This window comes from Dipodomys spectabilis, unplaced genomic scaffold (genome assembly GCF_019054845.1).
Source record: "Dipodomys spectabilis isolate Male_0828 unplaced genomic scaffold, ASM1905484v1 ptg000130l, whole genome shotgun sequence".
In the NCBI taxonomy this organism is placed as follows: domain Eukaryota; kingdom Metazoa; phylum Chordata; class Mammalia; order Rodentia; family Heteromyidae; genus Dipodomys; species Dipodomys spectabilis.
The window spans coordinates 1,983,212-2,008,693 of NW_024870807.1; the positions used below are offsets into that span (position 1 = coordinate 1,983,212).

Genomic DNA, 25,482 nt, shown 5'->3' on the forward strand with positions numbered 1-25,482 from the left:
CTGTGCATCTCGCGTTCTGCTCGGGTCCCACGCGCGGCTGAGCCATGAGCAGGTGCGCCGAGGCGGCGGCGGTTGCGGCCACAGTGCCGGGCGCGGGCGTCGGCGACCCGGGGCCGCGGCCCCCCATGGTGCCGCGCCAGGCGTCGTTCTTCCCGCCGTCCGTGCCCAACCCCTTCGTGCAGCAGACGCGGATCGACGCGGCCCGGCGCGTGCAGGTGAGGGGCGCGCGGGGCGCGCGGGGTCCGGATGCAGGTGAGGGGCGCGCGGGGGGCGCGGGGCGCGGGGCGCGCGGGGTCCGGATGCAGGTGAGAGGCGCGCGGGGGGCGCGGGGCGCGCGGGGTCCGGATGCAGGTGAGAGGCGCGCGGGGGGCGCGGGGCGCGCGGGGTCCGGATGCAGGTGAGAGGCGCGCGGGGCGCGGGGCGCGCGGGGTCCGGATGCAGGTGAGAGGCGCGCGGGGGGCGCGGGGCGCGCGGGGTCCGGATGCAGGTGAGGGGCGCGCGGGGCGCGCGGGGCGCGGGGCGCGCGGGGTCCGGATGCAGGTGAGAGGCGCGCGGGGTGCGCGCGCGGTCCGGATGCAGGTGAGGGGCGTGGTGCACGCGGGACCCGCGGCCGGGAAGCCAGGGGCCGTGGATCTGACCCGAGAGGGGGCTTTGGAAGTGCTGCGAATCCGAAGGAGGCCGAGATGCAGGTCTGAGGGTGGAGGAACTTGGCGGGTGGGAAGGGGATCCCGAGCGGAGGGGGTCCGAGCGGGGATGGGGCCCCCAGAACCCTGGCTTGAGCTCGTGTGAGTGTCACCGAAGCGGACCTAGACCGGGCAGGGAAGAGCTGGGCCCTTTTAGTTTTTCTTCCTTGAGGAGGGAGAGGAGGCAGACTGGGATGGGTGCAGAGAGGGCGGAGGCTCGGGAGCCCAGGTGTGGACTTGGAACAGGTAAGGCTGGAATGATGGAGCCGAGCCGAGGCACCCAGGCTGGGGGAATCGGAATCCAAGGGAAGAGAGATGTGGGAATCAGTGTTTAGTCAGGAATCGATCCTGAGATTCCAAGGGATGACAGGTGGTCCGGATGGCCTCCATGGTTAAAAACGCGCTGGCTGCACCGAGAAGAGTCCTCTCTCTTCCCTTTTCTCTCATGCAGGGGTACCTTTACCATTAGCAGTCCAGTCACGTTGACTTCCTCTCTGAGGAAGATAGGCGTCTGGTCAAAGAAAGCATGGGAAGAGGAAGAGGCAGATCAGGGGCGCTGAAAGGCTCAGTGTCACGAAACTTGAGAGTTCTCAAAGCTGATCTTCCTGTCTTTCTCTCTTGAGACACCTGAAACACTTTGAAATTCACTGGCCAGGATTCAAGATTAAACTTAGTCAAATTGGTTACACTCAAATGAAAGTATACACATTCATTTCGCTTGATACTTCGGAGGGAGGACCCAAGTGGCACATGTATAACTATCTGTTATTACCCTTACAGTGAATTTTGTTTAGAGAGCTCTTTCAAAGAACGCTCTGAGGGCGATCTGTAATGGTGTACCACGTTGTGGCTAGAAAAGCTAGTCATTTACTAATGGTGTGACTTTGGCCATGTCAGTTCATCTTTTTGAACTACTTATCTATTCAGTTTCATCGGTTAAGTTGGAGTAATTGTACCACAGAATTAAAATGGGGGTTAAAATAGAGGCACTATGTAAAGAAGTGTTATTTGTTGATCTTAATATTGATATTTAAAACTAGTATTGTCTACAAATTGCACATTGTTCTTAAAATTCACTGCTTAGATTGAGAGGGAGGAAAAAAAGCTGTGGGCCTGAGAGGGGAAGGCTTTCGTCTGAAAGGAGCAAAGGTGTGGGTTCAAGAATTAAGGACATGCCCGGCACCGGTGGCTCACGCCTGTAATCCTAGCTACTCAGGAGGCTGAGATCTGAGGATCGTGGTTCAAAGCCAGCCTGGGTAGGAAAGTCCGTGAGACTCTTATCTCCAATAGACCACTAGGAAACGGAAAGTGGTGCTGTGGCTCAAGTGGTAGAGCGCTCACCTTGAGCTGAAGAGTGCAGGGACAGTGCTCAAGCCCAGAGTTCAAGCCCCTCGACCAATCAAAAAAAAAAAAAAAAGAATGAGGACAGGGGATCAGGTCATTTGAGAGGGGAGGGAAAGAAAAGATGCAGAGAGAAGAAGGGATACTTTTATAAAAAGTTTAAAAACATAATAACAAGACACCACAGAGTTTTCAGTGACTTAAATGATCTGGGCAAAGAGGAAAATCGAATGGACCTGGTTTATAAACAATATTGTATGTCATCCAAATTAAAATATTGGCATCTTGTCACTTAAGTATGATTTCATGTAATTAATTCAGACTTAATTTGAATTTTGAATGATGAGCAATACTTTGGCTAAGGACAGTTATCTTTTTTTGCATCTCATTATAAGGTTTAGCTTTAGCTTTGCTCTCTTTTTCTTATTATTTTTTTCTATTTAAGATTCAACCACTTGGTGGTAGATAAAGAGTATATAGAGTATAAAATGGAAAGTAAGGGTCTAACTGTGGGGTTATTTGTACTAAATTTTTTATTGCATGCCTACAACATACAAAATATAGTACTCATCTCTGGTGATAAAGCATGAGTAATTTACTCACCAGAAAACCAGAAGTGGAGCTGCGGTTCAAAGTGATAGAGCGCTAACCTTGAGCAAAAGAGTTCAGGGATAGCACCCAGGCCCCTCTCCAGCTCTCTTTCCAGGTTCTATGCTGTGGTTCTTTTCAGCAGTCAGGATTATTTCTTGTTTTTTCTAGTGATGAGATCTTCCTGGAAGAAAGTCTCAGCTAATAATCTGCCAGAATGACTTGGGGACTGTATTATCTCATCTTCCCCATAGTCCCGTTTTCAAAACCCCATGGTACCACAAAGACCAACTACCCTTGTACATGCATCTGCCATCTACATAGAGCTCCGAGTAATGTTACACCGGTCTGAGATTACCTTTGTGTAAGTTCTGAACTACCTAGGTGTCTGATCACATATCTTTTTGTTAGGAAGGAGAATGATTGCAAGGCTTTACTGGATTTATGAGCTAGTTCTTAAGTGAAATATACTAGGGAAAGTCTTGGTCCCAGGCATAGTGGAGTAGCTTAAATCATGCAAATTATAATCCCAAAGTCATTGTAAGTTTAAATCATACAAGTTACAATCTCAAAGTACAACATCTGTATGAAGGCACTCTGGATGGCAAAAAATAAGACAGAAACTTGAGGAGGAATTGTTTCTTGTAAGAATGTTATCGTTATTATGTGAAATTTCTCTCTACTCCTCTTTTTGTCCTGAGAGTTCTCTTGACAACATAGGAGCAGATTCTTGGTCTCATAAGCCCTAAGTCTGTTGAGGCAGAGGGCAGAGGGCAGAGGGCAAAGGAGGACATAAGACAGAGGGCAGAATGCAGGGTAAGAAGCTAAGCACAAATTGGTATGTGAATTCCTCTCATCTTCGTTCAACCCTCAAAGTGTATATTAGCACAGGAGCCTGCAAGGATCCTAGAGGAAGCAACAACAGAGGGATGAAGAAGCTGACTGGACATTTGGACTGGTACTTACAATAGGGCAACTATAGTTAGAGCCCCACCAAGGAAGAGGACCTCAGTGAGCACCCCGGACTTTACAAGACAACCTCACAGAGACAATGTCCTAGGAGAAGAGCTGTGTCCTAGGACTAAGTCTTCAGTCTCAGATTAGGAGCAGATTCCTCCTGCTCCCCCAATTTTCTAGCAAAATATAAAACCAAACCTCCACCAAGTGGTATTAATTGACTGGAAATTTATCTACCTGCTGGGCATGGGGGAGATTAACACTCTTCAGAAGAAAGTAACAGAATCTAGGTATCTGCAATATAGTATTCAAAATGGGCAATTAAAAAACATAATGGAAATTCAGAGAAATAAAGTAATGGGCCTAGGTCAAGAGAAAAAGGAGAGCTAATCATTTACAGAAGTAGGTATATGGAAAAATAATGTATGTAGGAATTTGTTTGTAAGTAGCTCTTTGGAGGGAGCTATTTTAAACATGCTCAAGGATGTAAAAGAAGATGATTATAACAAGTAAATACTTGGCAGGAACTCCTGAAGAGAAAGAGAAACTTTCATAAAGGAGAACCAAATGGCATGCTAAAACTGAAAGTAATATGTTTGAAATGAAAACGTCACTGAATGGACTTTACAGACCACATATAGATCCTCTCTGCAGCCCAGCTCTTGGGAGGCTGAAGTAGGAGGCCAGCCTGGACTATGTTGCAAGTTCAAGGCTAGCCTGGGAGACACTGTTCCAGCCCTTCACCTCCCCATCCCCTAAAAGAAAGCAGAAAAAGGAAAAATGGAGAAATATAAACATATGAGACATGCAGAAAAGAGATAGCAAAACCAAAAGCCTGTACCCCAAAACATCAATAATTACATTAAGTATATGCAAACCAAACCATCCAATTGAAAGGCCAATATCAAACTAGATAAAATATAAGACCCAGAAAATTTCAATATAAATGTAGATAAAATGGAAGAAAATCTACTAGGAAAACCCTAAGAGTAAAATGCTGATTTTACTATATTCACAACAGATAAAATAGAATTCAAGATGTGTTGTGTTATATTAAGAGGGATGTTTTGTAAAACAGAAAGGGCAATCAATTAGAAAATCTTAGCACAGGCTGGGAAGGTGGCTCAGTGGTAGAGCGCTTGCCTTGCATGCTCGAGGCCCTGGGTTCGATTCCTCAGCACCACATAAGCAAAAAGAAAAAAGCCAGAAGTAGCGCTGTGGCTCAAGTGGTAGAGCGCTAGCCTTGAGCTGAAGAGCTGAGGGACAGCGCCCAGGCCCAGAGTTCAGGCCCCACGACCGGACCCAAAAAAAAAAAAAAAGAAAAAAACTTAGCACAATGTTTATGCAGCGTTGAAAGTATGAAACAAAATGAAGAGCTCTATATTAACATAACTGAGGATACTAACTTACTTAATAAAATAGGATGATGAAACCAGAGATTAAAATGAAACTGCATCGAAGATTCAACCAATGTCGATAATTACCTTGATGGAATTGACATTTGGAACACTAGCCACCCCTCTCTAATTGCAGAATCTGCTTTTCAGTATACGTACTGTGCTTATCAAAATAGACTAAGTGCTGAGCTGTAAAAAATCCCAATAATTTTCCAAAGATTGAAACACTACACACATGCTCTCTGACTGCAAAACATTATATTAGAAATCATCAATAATGAAAGATACACACACACACACACACACACACACACACCCTTAAGTAAAGGAAATGAATATAAGGGCAATAATCAACAAAAGAGAAAACAAACCACAAAGAAAATTAATGAAGTTAACCCTTTTGTTAGTATATTTGTAGAATAGGTTAATAACATCCCTACCATTACTAGAGAAAATAAAGATCACAAGCATCAGGAATGAAAGCACACGTCATTACATAATGCTTACCAAGAGGACATTATTAACAACTAAAAACTAAAAATACACAAGAATATTAGCAGACTTTTATGAAAGAGTGAAGTGTGTGTGTGTGTGTGTGTGTGTGTGTGTGTGTGTGTGTGTGTATTTCTGTGTGCACATGCATAGGTGTGCATGCCCATGCACCAGTCCCAGGTCCTGTGGCTTGAACTCAGAGTCTGGGTGCTATCTCTGGGCTTTTTGCTCAAGGCTAGCACTCTACCACTCAAGCCATAGCTCCACTTCGTGCTTTTTGGTGATTAATTGGAGAAAAGAGCGTCATGGACTTTTCCTGCCTGGGCTGGCTTTCAACATGATGCTCAGATCTCAGCCTCCAAAGTAGCTAGGATTACAGGCATGAGCTACCAGGACCTAGCAAGAGTGTGAATTTTTAATATATACCATATGCACCCTCACACCTGCATCCACAGTTGAAAGATTGCCAAGATTATATGACATAAATAATCAGACATTTAGGAACATGTCAAGGACACATAACCAAGTTCTTTCAAAAAGAAAAGAAGGATGGAACAATTTCCAACTAGTTATATGTAATTAGAATTGCATGATACCAAAATCAGAAAAAGACAACACAGGAAAAGAAAGTAAGAACCAATAGCTTTCACGATCAGAGATAGGAGAACTCTTAACCAAATACCAGCAAGTAAAATACAGCATTTTCAGAAAGGATCATGTCTCACACCCAAAGTTTGGTTTATTTCTAGAAAACAAGGATTCTTTACATATACAAATTTCAATTTCAGTGTAATTCACCCTGTCACCAGACATATGGGGAAAAAACATAGTCATCTCAGTACATATGAAAATTTAGGAGGCTAATGAGGTCACATTCAGTGCCCACTAAGGATAAGAAAGAATAAAAGGGAATGCTCAGTGTGATACAGGGCATCTATAAAGTACAAACAGGAATGTAATGATGAAATATTGAACCTCTATACCCAAGTATTAGAACAATGTAAGTACCTTGCTTGCCATTTCTATTTAACATTGCATAGTGGTGCTAACCAATACAATATGATAAGAAAAGTAAACAGGAGGCTTTAGATTAGAAAGAAAAACAACAACTATAACTGTCTTTACTCACAGACAACATGATTGTATAGGAATAACTTCCAAATGAATCTACAGAGCATCCAGCTATTGAATTAAGATGTCAACTTGGCTAGGTCATAAGCTATAAGACCTAAACTTAAAAATCAACTTCATAGGGTCAGAGATGTGGCTTAGGTTATTGAGCACCAGCCACTTAATGAAAGCATGTGTCAGATACCTGGTTCAAGTCTCAGTTCTTTTTGTCTGAACAAAAAGAAATGAGCCAGGCACTGGAGGCTCATGCCTATAATCCTGGCTACTTAGAAGGCTGAGATCTGAGGATCACAGTTTGAAGCCAGCTCAGGCAGGAAAATCTGTCAGACTCTTATCTCTAATAAAACATAAAAAAAAAAAAAAACAGAAGTGGAGTTGTGGTTCACTGTGGTAGAGCACTTGCCTTGAGTGAAAAAGCTTAGGGATAGTTCCCAGGCCTTGAGTTTAAGCCCCAGGATCAACAAAACAACAACAAAAAAAAAAAAAAAAAAGGAAAGAAAATCAACTAAATGTCTATATCCTACCAGCAAACAAGTATAAAATGAAATAAGTAATACTTGTAGCATAGCAATAAAATAATATCAAATACTTAGGAATCTATTTCACTTCAACCTCACAAGCCTATTACATTGGGAACAACAAAATAGTTCTTTGAGAGTAACGAAGACTTACAAAAATGAAAGGTAACTCATATTTATGAGTTGGAAGAATCAATATTATTATAATGACAGTTCTTCCACAATAACCTATACAAATCTAAATAGGATTATGTGGATTACATGGAAATTGACAACTCTAAACTTAAGTGGAAATGCAAAGGATCTAGAATACATTTCAAAAGCAACATTGAAGGAGAAAACTTTAGAGGACACATTTCCTGATTCCAAGTCTTATTTTAAAACTATAGTCACTAGGACCATGGCTGAGATCAGATTACTAGAAGATTTTTGACATTTTTTGAAAGTCATTGAATGATGCTCAGATTCTTATAAAAGCTAGTTGAGATAAAAGGAAGACCCTGTTTGAGTAGCATCATTGGCTTATAGAATGAAGACAACATCAGTGTTGCAGTTAACAACTGTTTATTTCATTTAAAAGGCAGGGTAGTATAAGGACTATGAGTTAAGCCTTTATAATGAAACTGAGTTCAGATTCTGGTCCTGACACTTTCTAACCACAGAACATTATTTAGCAACTCAGTTTATCCTTGTGTCGTTACTTCTTTTGTGTAAAACAATATTAGGTTGGAGGAACTAAATAAATTACATGCTTATAGTACCTGACATGTAATAAGCTTTCACATACTATTTGCTATTCTGATTTATGTACTTTCCATTGCTATTTGTATTCTTTTCTTCATCCACTTATTAGTTTCAGAGGGTTGAAAAGTGAATAAAACAGTGCCTTTACTTCTTCACACACCCATATCTTCATTCACACTCTTCCTCCTACTTGTATCCTCCAAAGCAATCACCCTTCCTTACCCTGATAATATCTGCTTGCAAAGACCATCCAGGTAACAGCTCCTTCAGGAAGCTGTCCCTGGCTAACCAAGTCAGGCACACCTTTTCTATGCCCGTCCACATCCTCGAGTCCCCTTTATCCATGCGTAGATTAGATGGTTGTGTGGCTTCCTTCCCCTTTCCTTTTGCCTGAAGTAGGCTTTGTGAGGTCAGATGCCATTTCTGATTTTTCTTTGCATGTAAGCCTTTTTCTGATACAAGGTAGCATTCAGTTCTTCCTTGAGAGAATGCATGATTAGCATAAAACATTCCTGTTGCGTAGTTCTGCTTGATAGCATGTTGTGTTAAAATCACAGCCATGCATCTGTTTCTTACTTTGACTTTCAGATTTTCCTTCTTGGAATCGTCCTGCTTCCCCTGCGTGCCTTGATGGTGGCATTCGTCTTATTACTGGCATGGCCATTTGCTGCAGTGGCTACTGCGTGTTGCCCTGAAAAGCTGACCCATCCAATAGCCGACTGGAGGAGGTAAGGGAGGACTGTCTCCAAATGCAAGTTCAAAAATAGTTTATGATGGTTTAGTCAATGATAAGCTTGAGTATCCACCCATTCAGTTTTAATAATTCATTTTTTGACAGATGAAACTGGCTTTAATTTATGTAGAAATAACTGCACATCACATTCGGATTGCCTTCTGTTCTAATCCTTGTTAAACGATTCTGTGGTAGACTGCCTGCTGAGCATGCATGAAGCCCTGGGTTTGATTCCTCACTACCACATGAACAGAAAAAGCTGGAAGTGGCACTGTGGCTCAAGTGGCAGAGTCCTAGCCTTGAGTAAAAGAAGCTCAGGGATAGCATCCAGGCCCTGTGTTTAAACCATAGGACCAGCAAAAAAAAAAAAAAAAAAAAGATTCTGTACTCTTGGGTTGTTGAACAAAAGGAAATGATGGATAGTCCTGAAGGATACTCTGTTAGTATATCTGGAAAGATGGCATCTTCTAAGTTGCTTTTCTTCAACTTTCCTACTTGACTCTTGTATCCCCATAGTAGTATCATGCTTTCTGCAGAGGGTTAATTGTGTGGATTAATTATGTAATTTTTGTTAATTACTTAGTGATTATTATTAACAATGCTTTAGGTATTAATCAGTTTAATTTAGTGTTTTTAAATGTCAGCACTGAAGGGATGGAACTGAGTCTCAAGCATTATCCAGTATGGATGGTTTCAGAGAAAAGACCAAGAATGAACAGAGACTGAGTGTGTGGCTACTCATACCTGTAATACCACTTTATTTAGAACGTAGAGATCAGGAAAATCAGGCCAGCTAGACTGAAAGGCAGTGTGACCCCCATCATAACAAGTAAGTGTGGTACAGCAATGTGCCTGGCTTTCAACTATGCAGGATATATAAGTAGGGAGATGGTGGCTCCCATTTGTCCAGGGCTCCCTCCTCCTGAGCAAAGATACTCTGAGACTTCATATAGAGAAATAACTAAAGCGGATATATCCTTCAAACTTTCTGAGAAACACTGTTCTGGGAAGTTTCTAACACAGCCGGTTCTGATGGCTCACATATGTACTCCTAGCCTCTCTGGAGGCTGAGATCTGATGGTAGCAGTTCAAAGCCAGCCCAGGCTCTAGTCCTGTTTCTAATTACTGCCAAAATGCTGTGATGCAAGTGGTAGAGGGAAAAGCCATGTGAGAGCAGAAGGCCCTGAGTTCAAGCCCTGATACCAGAGACCTCCTCGCCCATGCCAAAAAAGAAAGCTTTAAAAAAAATGTGGGGTTTAATATTTGTTTCATATTTTGATGAGCAAATGTTAGTATGAAACAGAGTTAGCGTGAAAATAGACCATGCTGTCAATGCCCCAGAGAATGCTCAGACCTTGCATGACACAATGCTTTGTTCTAGAACTCAAGGGTGTGTGGTTGAAACCACATTCAAGGGTTGCTTGACTCATTCCTTTATATATAACATGTGTGCAGAATATTCTGTTATTAGGTGCTTATGAAAATTGAAGATGATGAGAGGGATGGCCTAAGGGTGCTGCAAACAAAATAAATTAGAAAAGGACAGTTTCCTTTTGTTTGTGTTTTTATTGTTTTTGTTGCAGAAGAAGAAGTTCTACTTTTGTCAATTAAAGCACTATTCTCGTACATCCCCTCTCAGACAGATGTTGAAGTTAGTATGTGGCACCAGATTTTTTTTTAGCACACGCGCACGCATGTGTGTGTGTGTGTGTGTGTGTTTGTGTGTGTGTGTGTGTGTGTGTGTGTGTGTGCATGCGCACATATGTGTGCTGGTACTGAGGCTTAAAACTTAGGCCCTACAGCATTTACTTGGGATTTTTACTCAAAGCTGGCACTCTACTACTTAAGCCCAGCCCCAAATCCAGCTCTTTTCAGGTTAGTTGGAGATAAGAGTGTCATAGACTTTCCTGCCAGGGCTGGCTTCAAACCATGACCCTCAGCTTTCAGCCTCCCAAGTAGCTAGGATTACAGGTGTGAGCTGTCAGCAGCTGGCTTTTAGCCAGTTTTCTAAACATCTAAAGAGCAATGCTAATGATTCTGAATATGCGGCGGCGTTTTGAAGCAGATGTATAAGAAGCTGCACCCGTGCATCAGGTCTGTAGAACCTTTTTTTCTGTCATGGCCCATTCTGATGTTTATGACATCATCCGTGGGCCTTACAAAATTGTCAGCTCAGGCAGCCAATGAGAAGCATATGTGTCCCATATTGTGTCAAATGATTTCATGGGCCTTTATGTAGCCCACAGCCCAGATGTTCCCCACCCATGTATAGATTTTTAAAAATGAGAAGTGTGGAGATGGGAGTCCTTTGTGTGCCTGCCTGTATGAACAGAGCTCTCAGCTCTAAAGGAAAGGGGAAGAAGGGAGGCGCAAACCTTCCCTCCGGCCACGAGTGTGTGTGCTGAGTCATTTCTACTTCTTGTGAAATTAAAGTCACAGAAACTTCCTCAGAGAATACTTTACTGCATTTTACACCATGGCTAAGACAATGATGAGACCGAAAGCTCATTTAAATCTCTTTAAGTTCTTGTTTATTGTACTGTCTTACGTATATACGTATATATAGAGAGAGAGAGAACGAGAGAGAGAGACAGACAGACACAGAGACAGAGAGACAGAGCAACAGAGAGAGAGAGAGAGAAAGAGAGAGAGAGAGAGAGAGAGTGTGTGTGTGTGTGTGTGTGTGTGTGTGTGTGTGTACCAATCTTGGGGCCTGAACTCTGGGCCTGGGCGCTGTCCCTCAGCTCTTCAGCTCAAGGCTAGCACTCTACCACTTGAGCCACAGCGCCACTTCCGGCTTTTTTCTTTTTTGCTTATGTGGTGCTGAGGAATCGAGCCCAGGGCCTCATGCATGCAAGGCAAGCACTCTACCACTGAGCCATCTTCCCAGCCCTCTGAGCTTCTTTTCACAAGGCTAGTGCTCTACCACTTGAGCACAGCTCCACTTCCAGCTTTTTGGTGGTCCGTTGAAGATAAGAGTCTGGCTGACTTTCCCGTCTGGGCTGGCTTCGAACAGAGGTCTTCAGATCTCAGATTCCTGAGTAGGCATGAACCACCGGCACCTAGCTTCTGAGTTATGGGGTTGGTTGTGACACTTTCATACATTTATATGATACACTTTGATCACAGTCACCTTGGACCTCATATCAGATTCTCTTGTCCCTTCTTCCCCTGCTGATGGAACCCTTTCTCTACCCAAACAACCCCCTTCTACTTTCCTCTCCCTGCCCGCCCCCCCCTCCTCACACACAAACGTCTAGATTTGGCATAGGAGAGAAACCTGAGACATCTGTCCCTTTTAGTCTGTGGAATTCCCCACCTCCATTTTTTTAACTTTATTTTTATTTATTTGGACCTATACTGGGGCTTGAACTCAGGGACTTGAGCTCTTGCTCAGCTTTCTTGCTCACAGCTGGCATGCTATTGCTTAAGCCATGCTCCCAGTCTGGCGTTTTGCTAGTTAATTGGAGATAGAGTTTCTGGGGCTTTTTTCTACCATGTCTTGTTTTAAACCTGGATCTTCAGATCTCTGTCTCCTGAGTTGTTAGGATTACAAGTGTAAGGCTCCGGCACTTGACTGGAAATGTATTTTTAAGTTCTTGTTAGTTACCTGGTGAGTGACACATTCTCAGCCCTCCTTATCTACAGGTTTCACACCCTCAGATTTAACCCACTGTAGACCACAGATACTCAGAAATAAAATGACATCTATACTGAGTATGTACAAGCATTTTCCAATGATACTGTTCTCTAAACAATGCTCACACAGCATTTCATTGGCTTAGCTATCATAAGTAACCTAGAGATGGTTTAACGTTTACGGGAAGAGATATATGGGTTATGTGCAATGTTTCATCATGCTATATAAAGACTTGAGCATCTGAGAGTTGTCTGAACCCCTCAGGCTTCCTGGGACTATTTCCCACACATAGGGAGGGAGGACCACACATACGTCATTTTACTTTTCAGGCAAACTTTGTGTTATTTACTTACTGAGATAACCATTCCACTGGAGGAACGTAAATGTCTCAGAGTGTTTTTCTTGAGCTTATGAAATCAGGAACTTGTCTTACTTGTCTTACATGTCCTGCACAGCTTGATTAATTAATCTGTAGTAGAAGAATCATTTTTTTCTAGGACCAGGTGTTTTTTTTTTTTGGCCAGTTCTGGGGCTTGAACTTTGAGCCTGAACACTGTCCCTGAGCTTCTTTTGCTCAAGGCTAGCACTACACTTGAGCCACAGCATCACTTCCGGCTTTTCCTGTATATGTGGTATGGAGGAATACAACCCAGGACTTCATGCATGCAAGGCAAGCACTCTACCACATTCCCAGCCCTAGGACCAGGTTTTGAACTCAGGGTCCTGAGCTTGTTCTCCTTGCTGGCTTAGCTGGAACTCTAACACTTGAGCCATGCCTCTGGCCCAGCTTTTTGGCTGCTTGTTTTGGAGATGAAGTCTCAAGGACTTTTCTACCTAGGGTGACTTCCAACTACAGTCCTCTGGAGGACTGACGTGAGTCACCAAATGCTAGCATCCTCTCAGTGTGTGTGTGTGTGTGTGTGTGTGCGTGCGTGCGTGTGTGTGTGTGTGTGTGTGTGTGTGTGTGTGTGTGTTTGTGTGTGTTTCATGAAAACCAGGTGGCAGTTTTACTTCTGAAATTTTTGATGATATCTAAGCACTATGACAGTGGAGATAAGATTTAGTTCCAAAATTTGTTCCTAAAATAATCCAGCACCAGGCTTCCCAATGTGGGAAGATGGCAGCACTGTGTTTATGGGCTTGGATGGTCTGAGCATGGGATGCACATTGAAAATTCACCTCTATCATTTTATGGTTCTGAAATCATGTGTCCATTTAGTTGCTATACATTCTTGTGCTCAAGAATTTGCCTTATTTTTTTGTGCCTTGTTTTTCTTATCTGCAAAATGAGAATAATAAGTACTACTTAGTAATTAGAAAACATATGATGATAAGAAGTACTTAATATAAGTACCATGTATCATCATGAGCACTTCATCACATTAGGCTGTCAATTACAAGTTAATAGAGGAGCCAGATGCCAGTGGCTCATCCCTGTAATCCTAACCACTCAGGAGGCTGAGATCTGGAGAATCATGGTTGAGGTTAGCCTGAGCAGAAAACCAACCCTCGATGACTCCATCTCCAATTAACTAACCAAAAGCCATGATGGAGGCATGATTTAAGTGGTAATGTGCCAGGAGAGCAAGTACGAGTTCCTGAGTTCAGACCCTGGTACTGGAAAAAAGATAAACCACATTATTATAGGTAAGCATTTAGAATAGTGCCTGGCTTCAGGAAAATGTTAGCTGTTAGTCTTTTTCCCTCCTATTTTAAGTGACATTCTCTGGCATGTTTGCGTTTCCTCATTGTATTTCAGAGTAAAGCTAGCTAGCTTTAATTCCAGAAGCTAATTATGTCTTTTTCTGTATTTATTTTTGTAGGAAAATTACTCACCCAGCTTTGAAGTTTCTGGGTCGTGCCTTGTTCTTCTCAATGGGATTTCTAGTTACTGTGAAAGGAAAGATTGCCAGTCCTTTGGAAGCACCAATTTTTGTTGTCGCTCCTCATTCAACATTCTTTGACGGAATTGCTTGTGTTGTGGCAGGATTACCTTCCCTGGTGTCTCGCAATGAGAATGCATATACCCCTCTGATTGGCAGTAAGTACTTTCTATGGTCATACTTTCAACTAAAAAAAATATATATAATGCATAATTGACAATATATACCATATAGTATAATAAACATATAACACAATAATATAATAAATATAATTATATACTATCTACTGTACAACACATAATATAAATGTAAAATATAAATACAATATATTTATATATCATATGTAAGTAATATATGAGATAGTTCTTTCAACTAAAAGAAATACTTAATGATATATATTAAATATATGTTATCATATATTATATCTCATATATTACATAAGATTATATTATGTAATAGTTGTATATTATATATGTTTTATTTTATAATACATAATGTTTTATATATAATATTTCATATATTTATATTATACTATATATTGTTATATACAACATAAATACATATTATATAACATATTAATGTATATATTAATGTATTAATATATAGTAATATTTATTAAATTATATAAACATAATAGCATATATGGTAATAATATTATAAAATGTATACTATCATTATGTGTGTGTGTATTGGTGCTAGACCTGAGGCTTGAACACAGGGCCTGCATGCTGCCTCTAAGCTCTGTTGCTCAAGGCTAGCACTCTACCCCTTGGACCACACTCTACTTTTGGCTCTTTTAGTGCTTAATCAGAGATAAGAATCTCATGAACTTTCTTGCCTGGGCTGGCTTCAAAACACAACCCTCAGATCTCAGCCTCCTAGTTAGGATTACAGGCATGAGATACTGTATCCAGCCAAATATAGGTTTTGGTAATCCTTTTTAAAACTATAGAACGTTTAAAATATTATTTCCTTTGATTATAATGAACTACTATATGGAAAGAGTGAGTGGATAGAAAGAAAGAATTTGTAGCAAAAAATAAATCAAGGGCTGGGGATGTGGGTTAGTGGTAGAGTGCTTGCCCAGCATGCATGAAGCCCTGGGTTCAATTCCTCCATACCACATAAGCAGAAAAAGCCAGAAGTGGCACTGTAGCTCAAGTGGCAGAGTGCTAGCCTTGAGCAAAATAAGCTCAGGGACAGTGCCTAAGCCCTGAGTTCAAGCCCCAGGACTAGCAAAATAATAATAATAATAATAATAAATCAAACACTGGCCTTCTCTGTAGCTTTATCATTTTCTCTAAAGCTTACTTGTATCACTAAACTTTCTAACTTGTTCATATTACTTAGAGCTAGGAAGACTACCTGCCATGTCCTAAGCAGGCTTGAGAAAGAATTTAACCAAAGAACTGGCAAAAACAACAAAACAAAACACCCCCCCCCCCAACACTAGGTGCATGCTGTCTTATGAATTTCTCTCCAGAGTATTAAGCTCATATTTTTATCCTGCTTTATGATTATACCCCAAAGCTGCCTGAAGGATCTATATGTCTTTGAAAATTATGATATAGAACAATAGGTAGTTTCTGCCATTGACAACAATGAAGCCAGGGCGATGTTTTTCTACCAGATGCTTTACTCTTTCCCTAAGGGACTCAGTCTCCCAGTAACGGATTCCAGGCTCCCAGATGTCCCAAGGTTATTATGATGGGAGTGATGGGAGAGTGGTGGTAAAAGTTTCTCAATGTCATCTGGTGGCTCTGGAGAGATAATAAGGCAGATAATCATCTCTGGAGAGATCATGCAGCCTTGTCATTCTCCTAAGACAGATCTTTATCTTCAGTGTGTAATTCCATTGCTTTGTGCAATGAGACTTTTATTCTGAAAAATTGTGGGAAAGCCACAGATCTTTGGTAAATTGAGGTTGATCTTGCATGTCCCAGGAAGCTGTTTAGAAGACTGTTGTTGTGCTGAAAATTGCAGTAAAATATATAGTGATTGTCTCTTACTAATGTGTACCATGAATTCATTTCCCCAATTTTTCACGTCTTCTTAAAATCAAACAAGAAAATCTCATCACATATTCCAAAGTGCCATGTCAGTTGAGGGAGAACTACAGGAACCGCTTTCCATATTCTTGTTGCTTATGATGGTTAAATAAATGAAATAATTTTAGGTATACATATCCACCTTTTCTTTTAAAATTAGAATCTAAATGCTGGTAAACTTTGAGTTGGAATGGTTTTTTTTTGCTTGTTATCTTTAATTTACTATCACTTTGATGTTTCATAAAAAGTTTGTTTTATAATTTGTAATTTATCTGGTGTTATTGCCATGGTGGCTTTAGCCAAAACATGACTCACTGGATTGTGATTTTGTGTTTATTTAAAGGACTGTTACGGGCTGTGCAGCCAGTGTTGGTGTCCCGTGTAGATCCCGATTCTCGAAAAAACACAATCAATGAGATAATAAAGCGAGCCACATCAGGAGGGGAATGGCCCCAGGTAAAATTCAGCAGCTGTTGGTTGACTTCTGTTGGCAGTGTCTTGTACCTCTGTGGACTTGCTCATTTGGATCCACAGATATTTCCTGCACTAGGCATCTTTAGCATAATGGATGCAGGATGTGGGACGCGGGATGAACTGGGGAATAGTAGGAAGTTCTTGGCAGGAGCTGGTGATTCATACCTGTAATCCTAGTTAATCAGGAGGCTGAGGTCCGAGGATCATGGTTCAAAGCCAGTCTGGGCAGAAAAGTCTCTGACACTTCCTTATTTCCAATTAATTACCAAAAAAGCCAGAAGTAGAATTATGGCTCAAGTGGTAGAGTGCTAGCTTTAAGCAAAAGAAGCTCAGGGACAGTGCCCAGGACCTAAGTTCAAGCCCCATTACTGGGACATACACACACAAATTAAAAAAAAGAAAGAAATTTTCTTTCCCACACGATATTCCCATGGGCTGAAATGTGTCATTCTTTTTTTTTTTATTCATCAGACTCTTCAAGGCAAATTTTACTTTCTGCTATAAAAAGGGATTCTCCATCTTTGACTTTAATTATCATTAGATAATATGAATATCTCATGTACTATAGTGTAGGAGATAGTAGAACTCAATTGCATTTAACAAAGTACAGTTTCTGTACTTTGGTGGCTCATGCCTATAATCCTAGCTACTCAGGAGCCTGAGATCTGAGGATCACAATTCAAAACCAGCCCAGGCAGGAAAGTCCATGAGAGTCTTATCTCTAATTAACCACCAGAAAACCAGTAGTGGCACTGTGGCTCAAGTAGTAGAGCACTCGCCTTGAGCTGAAGAGCTCAGGGACAGCAGCCAGGCCCAGTGTTCAACGCCCAGCACTGGACCAAAAAATAAAAATAAAAAGTACAGTCTCTGGAGGAGATGCATGTAGACAGTGCTTTGCAGTCCAGGGAGCATATCACAGTCATCTGCAACTTTTGTCATGGTTTGCTATTTTACTACCTGCTTGCCCAGAATGTCTCCTCTGGGTAAGGCAGGGCAATGTTTACTACCCAGCAAGCCAGGCTGATTCTAACAAGCATCCTTCTCTTTGCTCAGATGAAGACACGAGATCTATTGTAGATTAAGAGTCCCATTGTGGTCTGGGAGCCTAGGATGACATGTAGATGCCACAGTACCAAGAATTGGAGGACCAGAAGGTTTTAGAAATGGTGACGTGTGAGCAATGATTTCATAAATGATTGTGATAAGGTGGCATTTGCTACAACAGTTTGGTTTTTCTCTTTGGATCCAAGACATAGATCTAGGATTACTAGATGAGACGTATCAAGTAGGTTGATTTCCATTTACTTTGCTGAGCTTGTGAGGGAACTTTCCCTTTGTCCAGAAGTAGAACGATTTGGAATCCTCAGGATATTCAGACATTGACTGTGCAATCCCCCTTGGGGGAGAATTGTTGAAAGAATTATTGGCAGGATGCTTCTAATTTCCCTCGGAGATGTCAGACTTTACTCTCTACTCAGTCCTATAATGTAGTAATATAGATGTTGGATTTCCACTAAGTACAACAGGTTAGTTATTGTATATGAATGTTCCAGGCGACCCATTTTTTTAAAATTGGAAGATGCATCTGGGTGCAGGTGCTCATGCCTGTAATCCTAGTTACTCAGGAGGCTGAGGTCTGAGGATCACAGTTCAAAGCCAGCCCGGGCAGGAAAGTCTGTGCGATTCTTATCTCCAATTAACCACCAAAAAACCAGAATGATAGAGTGCTAGCCTTTAGCTGAAGAGCTGAGGGGCAGTGCCCAGGGCCAGAGTTCAAGCCTCACAACCAACAAGAACAAAAAATTGGAAGATGCAATTCACAATACAAATAAACTGATTATAGTCATTTCACCCAATAATATTTCCCCTCTTATTTATTGTGAAATACACATTGCTTACTGCCGTAACTGCAGGGACTTCCTTTTATGTTCTTAGCAATTTACTTGTGACTAACTTTTTTTAAAAGCTTCAGAAGCTGAAAGGTTGCTATCTTACTTAGATAATGGGGAAACTAGCCATAGCGTGTATCTTTCACAAGGAATGCATTCAAAGCAGCTACACTTTCTCGTACAAAACAAAACAGACCCAATATATTCAGTTGTGCTCTGCGTGCGAGTTCAGGAAGTGCACAGCGTTGGTCCTATGGTGTCTCTTATCTCTGCTGTGGGAGAAGTTGGCATTTCACAGGAAATCTGCAGCAACATAAGAGATTATCAGAGCACTGATATATACATAGTGTACATGGTGTGCGTGCCTGGACCATGATTTATACTTTTCTGTGTCTTCTTTAGTAAAAACAGATCATTAGCAAAAACATCATTATGAAAAAATTTAGAATCTTTTATCAATAAAGTATATTGTTGGTTCAAAGTTTAAACCTATTTTCTCATTGTCTTAATGGTCCAATTATGCTTCTCTTAGAGAATAGAATAATCAGCCATTAGAATCCAATGTCAACTCATTATATCATTTTGGTTTTTAAAGTAGCTGTCTGTGAAGTCATAGAAAGTGTGTAAGGAAGTCATCTATTAATTAGACTGAACTATTAAATCTATTCCTTTTCTCCCAAGATACTAGTTTTCCCAGAAGGAACTTGTACTAATCGGTCCTGTTTGATTACTTTTAAACCAGGTGAGATGAATTAAATTATGTACTGTAACGAAGTAATGTGAAAGAGTTCTCCAATACTTTGGATGAAAAACACAAAATAACAAACACAAAATGTAACACAGAAATAACACAAAATAACTAGAGTTTGCTCTGAGCCTTTCTTCCTGATGAAACATTTTTGACATTTTGATCCCACAGAACTTTCTCCTTTGCTTTCTGTTTTAGTATAATAACTCCTTTGTAAAGTCTTTCCCCTCCTCTTTTCCTTCCCTCCCTACTTTTCCTCTCCTTGAAATCTTAATTCATTATCCTTCTTTTTAAAACTTTTTTTTTATTGTTTTCTTATCTTTAAATAATAGTACAAAGGGGTTTCAACTCAACATGTCAGTTTGTAAGTCCAACACATCTTGATCAGTGTTACCCTTAGCATTCTCCACCCCCTGAAGTTACTTGTTTCCATTTTCACATATGTGCATTGCATATGATGACTAATGACTGCATTCACTCACCCTCCCTTCCGTTATTCTCTGTCCTCTCCCCTTAACCTCACACCCGCCATGTTCCAGCTTCCCGGTATTCATTTTGTTAAACTGGAAGTTAATTGTTCAAAGGAGTTGCACCATTGGAATCTGTTGTTGCATTCCTGGGCTCACTCCCTTTTGCATAGTGGGAAGACCGCAAGACCCGAATGCCGCTTTCCTGCACACACTAAGGGTTTTTCTATGGGCTGCCTGAGTCCTCAGGGTCTGAGTTATGTCTCACTTCTGCCAGTGTAGCAGTTTTGCTTTGAGTAATTGGTCTCATCCAGATACTCTTATTTTCTCTTTGCATTGATTTTTGTCACTACTTAAAAAATCTTGTTGAATAATTTGGGACGTGAACGCAAGCGAATAAATAAATAAATGCTTATGTGGCTTAGTCTCAGCATTTAATATTTTGCTTAAATCTTAATTTAAGAGTCCTCACTTGGGTAAACACTTTAGCCAATAGTTTATGATATGTGGACTGTTAAACTATTAGTGACTTTATACTATTGTAATGAATGTTTATGTGACTCTTGGTTTTATGCACATGCAAACGACACTGTGAAATGTCACTGTGGTTCTAGGAGCCTTCATTCCAGGAGTTCCGGTGCAGCCCATCCTCCTCAGATACCCCAACACATTGGTGAGCAAAATTTTACCATGGGGAGAACTTCACCATTCTAAGTGGCACACATTCTTTAAGGAGCCCTTTTAACATTTGAAGAAGGGAATGAATAGAAAAGTGCTGGAAACAATTTGGGCAGATTCATTCTACTTGCTGTCTAGTGTCCAGAATGTTTTCAAATAAAGCTATCTATGCTGGAGTCTCGTGCCTGTAATCTTAGCTATTCAGGAGGCTGAGATCTGTAGGACTGAAGTTGGAATTTAGCTGGAGCAGAAAAGTTTGAGAAACTCCATGTCCAATTAACCAGTAATGAGTGAAGCTGGCTTACGTTGTAGAATGCCAGTCTAGCAAATTGTGTGAGAGAAGGAAGCCCTGAGCTCCAATACAGATACCAGAAAATAAAAATGAGATTCTTGGTCAGTTCTTACTTCTAGTCAGTGGATGTAGATGCTTTGGAAATGAATAAAATCTGTCAGACTTTTATTTATATCTTTATTTGTAGGTTTGAATTTATTAAATATGCAACTTGATTTTTTCCAACCTCTTTTTTTTGAGAATTGATGAATTCTGTTTTTGTTTATTCGTTTGTTTTTGTTGCTGTTGGGGCATTGGGATTTGATTTCAGGACTTTGTGCTTGATAGGAGACACTTTGCTACTTAAACCGTGCCCGCAGTCCTTTTTGCCTCTGTTATTTTTCTTTTTGCCTGGAGCCAGCCTGAACCTCCATCCTCCCGTTTATGCTTCTGATGTAGCAGGGATGACAGAAGCATACTAATGTGCCCAGTTGTTTCTTAGTTGAAACAGGTATCTTACAAACTTGCCCAGGCTGGCATGAATCTAGATCCTTTTCTCCTAAATAGCTAGGATTATAAGCATGAACTACCATGCCCAGCTCTGTTTTATTTTTATTAAATCATTTTTGTGACACTAGGGATTGAACTCAGAGCCCTTACCATTTGACCCACATGACTGGTTCCTTTGGGTTTATTTTGTTTTTTAGTAAGAGGTGGTCTTAAAATTGATTTGTCTCTGCTTTCTTATTCGCTGGATTACAGTTGTGAGCCACCTAACCCAGCCCTTAACTGTTTTTGTTTCTGTTTTTATTTTTATAAGCAAATTAGTCTTCTAGACATGAAAATCACTGAGCATATACAATAGTTTCCTTAAACGTTTAGAACAAGTTTTTCCATAAAAAGATAATGATATAGAAAAATAAATCTTTGCTGTGCAGATAATTCAGGAATCTGTAGATCAGTTCACTGTACCTGAATAATAATATGTGCATTTTACTTTTCAATGTGCTCTGAATCCTAGTACTAAGATAAGAATATTGTTGCATGGGTTATTTTCCTGCTAACAGCTTATGTCCTTTGGTTGTTGTAGGACACAGTGACCTGGACATGGCAAGGATTTACATTGTAAGTTACTTGTTTATAGTCTTAGTCCATGTGCATTTTATTTTAATAAAGGACCCAAAGACCATTTATTCCTTAGTAATGTTACCTAGTCAGAGTCTTACATCTTCTAACTTATATCTCTACATACATCTTTACTCTCTTGTCCTTGAACCCCTGGTGTCTCCCAGTCAATTGGCACATTGGATGGGTCTTAGACAAGTCTGCATCATACTCAACTTGAATTTCGCACTTCCATTTCTGATTAGCTGATGTTTCCATCCTGAAATAATGGGATGAGTCTGACATGTGTTGAGAAAATGACGGACTGCGCGATTTCGGTTCTGCTCTTGGATTTTCAAAGTGCAGTAATTAGCAGTTTCTATATACACAGCAGAGAGGAGGAAGAAAAATGGTTTCACTATTGAACAAGCCAAAGTGAAATCCACCCTTGAAAAGAACAGAAAGTGGAGAATCTGCCCTTCAAGATCTTTTACATAGTTTCCCCCGTGGGGAGAAAAATTAAACCTTTGTCAGTTTTGGGAGAATCACTTAAAGGGTGGATTAGAGGCCTTTCCCCGGGTCCTGTCCAGTTCTGATACTGTTAAAGACAGAGCTCAGACATGGGTGATCTCTGAGAAGCAGAAGGAAGTCGTGAGTTTCAAACACAATTCCTTCTTTGGATATCTTTCACCCAATTGAACAAAATACTGACAATCAGAGAACAAAAAACAAAAGTATTACCTAGCTTCTTCTCATGAATGTGTATATACACATTTGAAATGTTACATTGAAATCAGAATAGGTAGCTTAAGAGTGAGTGGAATGGAAAGTTAACACATGTGAAAAACACTTGTGTTTCTCTTGTGCTGTGGTCTTTGGTAGTTGAGGTAAAGCGAACAATGCAACAAATAAAGAACAAATTGAAAATGATATGTAGATAGTGTATTATCTTTAATTCTCTAAGATACCACCTTTTTAATTTGACTCTAATATAGACTTCCTATCACTACTGATTGTGAATTCCTAGTTTTTGACTTTTATATAAGAAAAGTAGTGGGGAGAATGAGTAGAACAGGTTATTTTAGAAACAGCAGTGCCTGAACATTTGGGGTTACATATTTATATTTCCAAATATATTTATATTTCTGGGCCCACCCTTCTAGCACCATGGAGTAGTAGTGAATTTCAGATAGAATACTTGAAAATTACTACATAATAGGTCATAATTAGAAGTACTAAATTTACTTCCTTAATTCATTCTTCTAGCTCAATTTCTTGTTTAAACTCCTAACTTCCTTAAGAGTCCCTTCAGATAACATTTTTGTGTGTGACAGTACTGGGTCTTGAATTCAGGACATGGTTACTCAAAGTCCCTGGGCTGTTTGCTTAAGTCTAATACTGTACCACTTGAGCCACAGCCATTTCTGGCTTTTTGGTAGTTGATTATAGATAAGAGTCTCATAGACTTTTCTGACTGGGCTGGCTTTGAACTGGGATCTTCAGATCTCAGCCTTCTGAGTTGCTAAGATTACAGGCGCCTGGCCCAGAAATATTTTTTTATAGGCAAATTATATTTTGATTTCTAAGCAGCAAAAAGAGATTGCATGGTTGTTTTGTTAAACATACAGACTAATCTAGTCTGCTTGAGTTTTGGGTCAATTGTCTAATTAGATTGAACTGAAAAATCTTGCAACAATCCTACCCAGGGTCTGTAAATATATGCTAGAGAACTGCAAAGAGAAGAACTATTTTAAAAACGATCTTTTCAAGGGCTGGCTAACAACTTTAAAGAAAGACCTTTGGTCCAGCTTTACAATGAAATTAGCAATTTTCAAAATATTTCTCCATAAGGAAAATATTTATTAGTACGAGACCATTTTGATTCAGTTCCGTCTTTTAAGGAAAGGCTCCTTGATATTTTACCATTATTATTCCTAGAAGGTTTAGAAGTGTAGGATTGTTCTCAGTAATTTTCCTTTAAACACATTGATGAACCTTAGAACAGTTTGGGGGAAGTTTCTCTGAGGCCACTGGCTTGAAGATCTAAGTTGTCAAGGAAACTTGAAACTTGGGGATGAGTCTATCAAGCTGTGGCTCTGACTCATGAGCACAATATAGCAAGGACTTCTCTGGTGCCCTCGATGATGTAATTTTTGAATTGCAAGAATTGTGTGAGCCAAAGAAGCATTCCAGCTTCAGTGTGGTGTTTATAAATGGGAAGTGTTGATGGGAAGTGCTGGGCACCCATGTGGAGAGGGCAGCAGTGGGTGACCTTGTGTTCCTGTGTAAGAAGTCCTCCTCTTTCTTTTCTCAGCCTCCAGCTCTGTGTGCTTACTTTCTGCCAGCCCTTCACAAAGGTAGAAGTGGAGGTAAGTCAGTCCATGCAGTCTTGGAACTGCCATAGGGCTTTATTTAGAACATTCTGTGGTCCAGCTGCATGACAACTGAAGGACATTTGCTACTTGGCTACCACAACTGCCAACACCTCTCCTTTTCATCTCATGGGATTCCTTCCCTTCCCTTCCCTTCCCTTCTTCTCCTTCTTCCTATTTATTTATTTACAAGTTTGTTTGTTTATTAGGGCTTGAACTCAGGGCCTGGGCACTATCCATGAGCTTATTTTATCAAGATTAGTTGTCTTCCATTTGAGCCACAGCTCAGCTTCTGACTTTTGGGTGGTTAATTGGAGATAAGATTCTCACAGACTTTCCTGCCCAGGCTGGTGTCAAATCTCGATCCTCAGATCTCAGTGTCTTGAGCAGCTAGGCTAATAGCTGTGAGCTACTGGTGCCCAACCCTTCCTTTTATTTTTAAGCTTACAATCCTTGCATTTTTCCAGCTGATTCTGAGATCTGTTTGAGTAGTACTTTCTGGCAAAGACAAGAATGTATTCTTTGTTCCTTAATCTCACAAACAAAATGACTTTCAGCTGGTTGGAAATAGTTGCATCCATCAGGATTTGATTGTTAGGTTTGTGGTTCAGGGCAGGAAGATGGAAATAGAGGGGCTTTTCATTCAGAATGCTTATTTTAATTATATGCATTTTAAATCTGTGGTGTTGTCTTTCTCTTGTGCAAATCCTAACAATGTTATTGCATTTTATTTAATTTTGTTTTTGTAGTATTGGGGATTGAACCCAGGGTCTCATGTGCGGGGCAAGCACTCTACACTGAGATACATCCTTAGCCCTTTTTATTTTGAGACAAGGACTTTCTAAATTGCCCAAACTGACTTCTAACGTGCAATGCTCTTTCTTCTGCCTCCAAAATAGCTGAAATTACAAATGTGTGCCACATCAGCTCTTAACTGCTTTATTAATTGAATAGTTTAATTCTCTACCATTGGAATGTAACTGAAAAAATGAATTTCAGCAGTTCTTCAGGCACTATCCACACTGTGGCTCAGAAAAGCAGGGCCTTGATCTGAGATTCTCCTCTTTTCTCTTATACTATAACATTGATGGAAATCAGGGCTGGGAATGTGGCTTGGTGGTAGTGTGCTTGCGTAGCATGCATGAAGCCCTGGGTTCAAATCCCCAGTACCACATAAACAGAAAAAGTCAGAAGTGCCGCTATGGCTCAAGTGGTAGAGCAAAAGAAGCTCAGGGACAGTGCCCAGGCACTGAGTTCAAGCCCCAGGACTGGCAAAAAAAATTAATAAATTGATGGAAATCATTGTTACTATTGTAAACAAAAT

General features: G+C 40.6%; 1 protein-coding gene across 1 annotated transcript in view; it reads left to right on the plus strand.

Moving 5' to 3' along the window:
* Lpcat2 (lysophosphatidylcholine acyltransferase 2) overlaps nt 1-25,482 on the plus strand; it is a 59,778-nt gene continuing 34,296 nt past the window's right edge. Inside the window, exons 1-8 of the mRNA XM_042689962.1 lie at nt 1-215; nt 8,440-8,579; nt 14,048-14,265; nt 16,499-16,611; nt 19,200-19,260; nt 20,348-20,406; nt 21,773-21,807; nt 24,101-24,155. Of these exons, the coding sequence (XP_042545896.1) occupies nt 45-215; nt 8,440-8,579; nt 14,048-14,265; nt 16,499-16,611; nt 19,200-19,260; nt 20,348-20,406; nt 21,773-21,807; nt 24,101-24,155 (852 nt within the window). The 5' untranslated portion in view covers nt 1-44. The remainder of the gene's footprint in view (nt 216-8,439; nt 8,580-14,047; nt 14,266-16,498; nt 16,612-19,199; nt 19,261-20,347; nt 20,407-21,772; nt 21,808-24,100; nt 24,156-25,482) is intronic.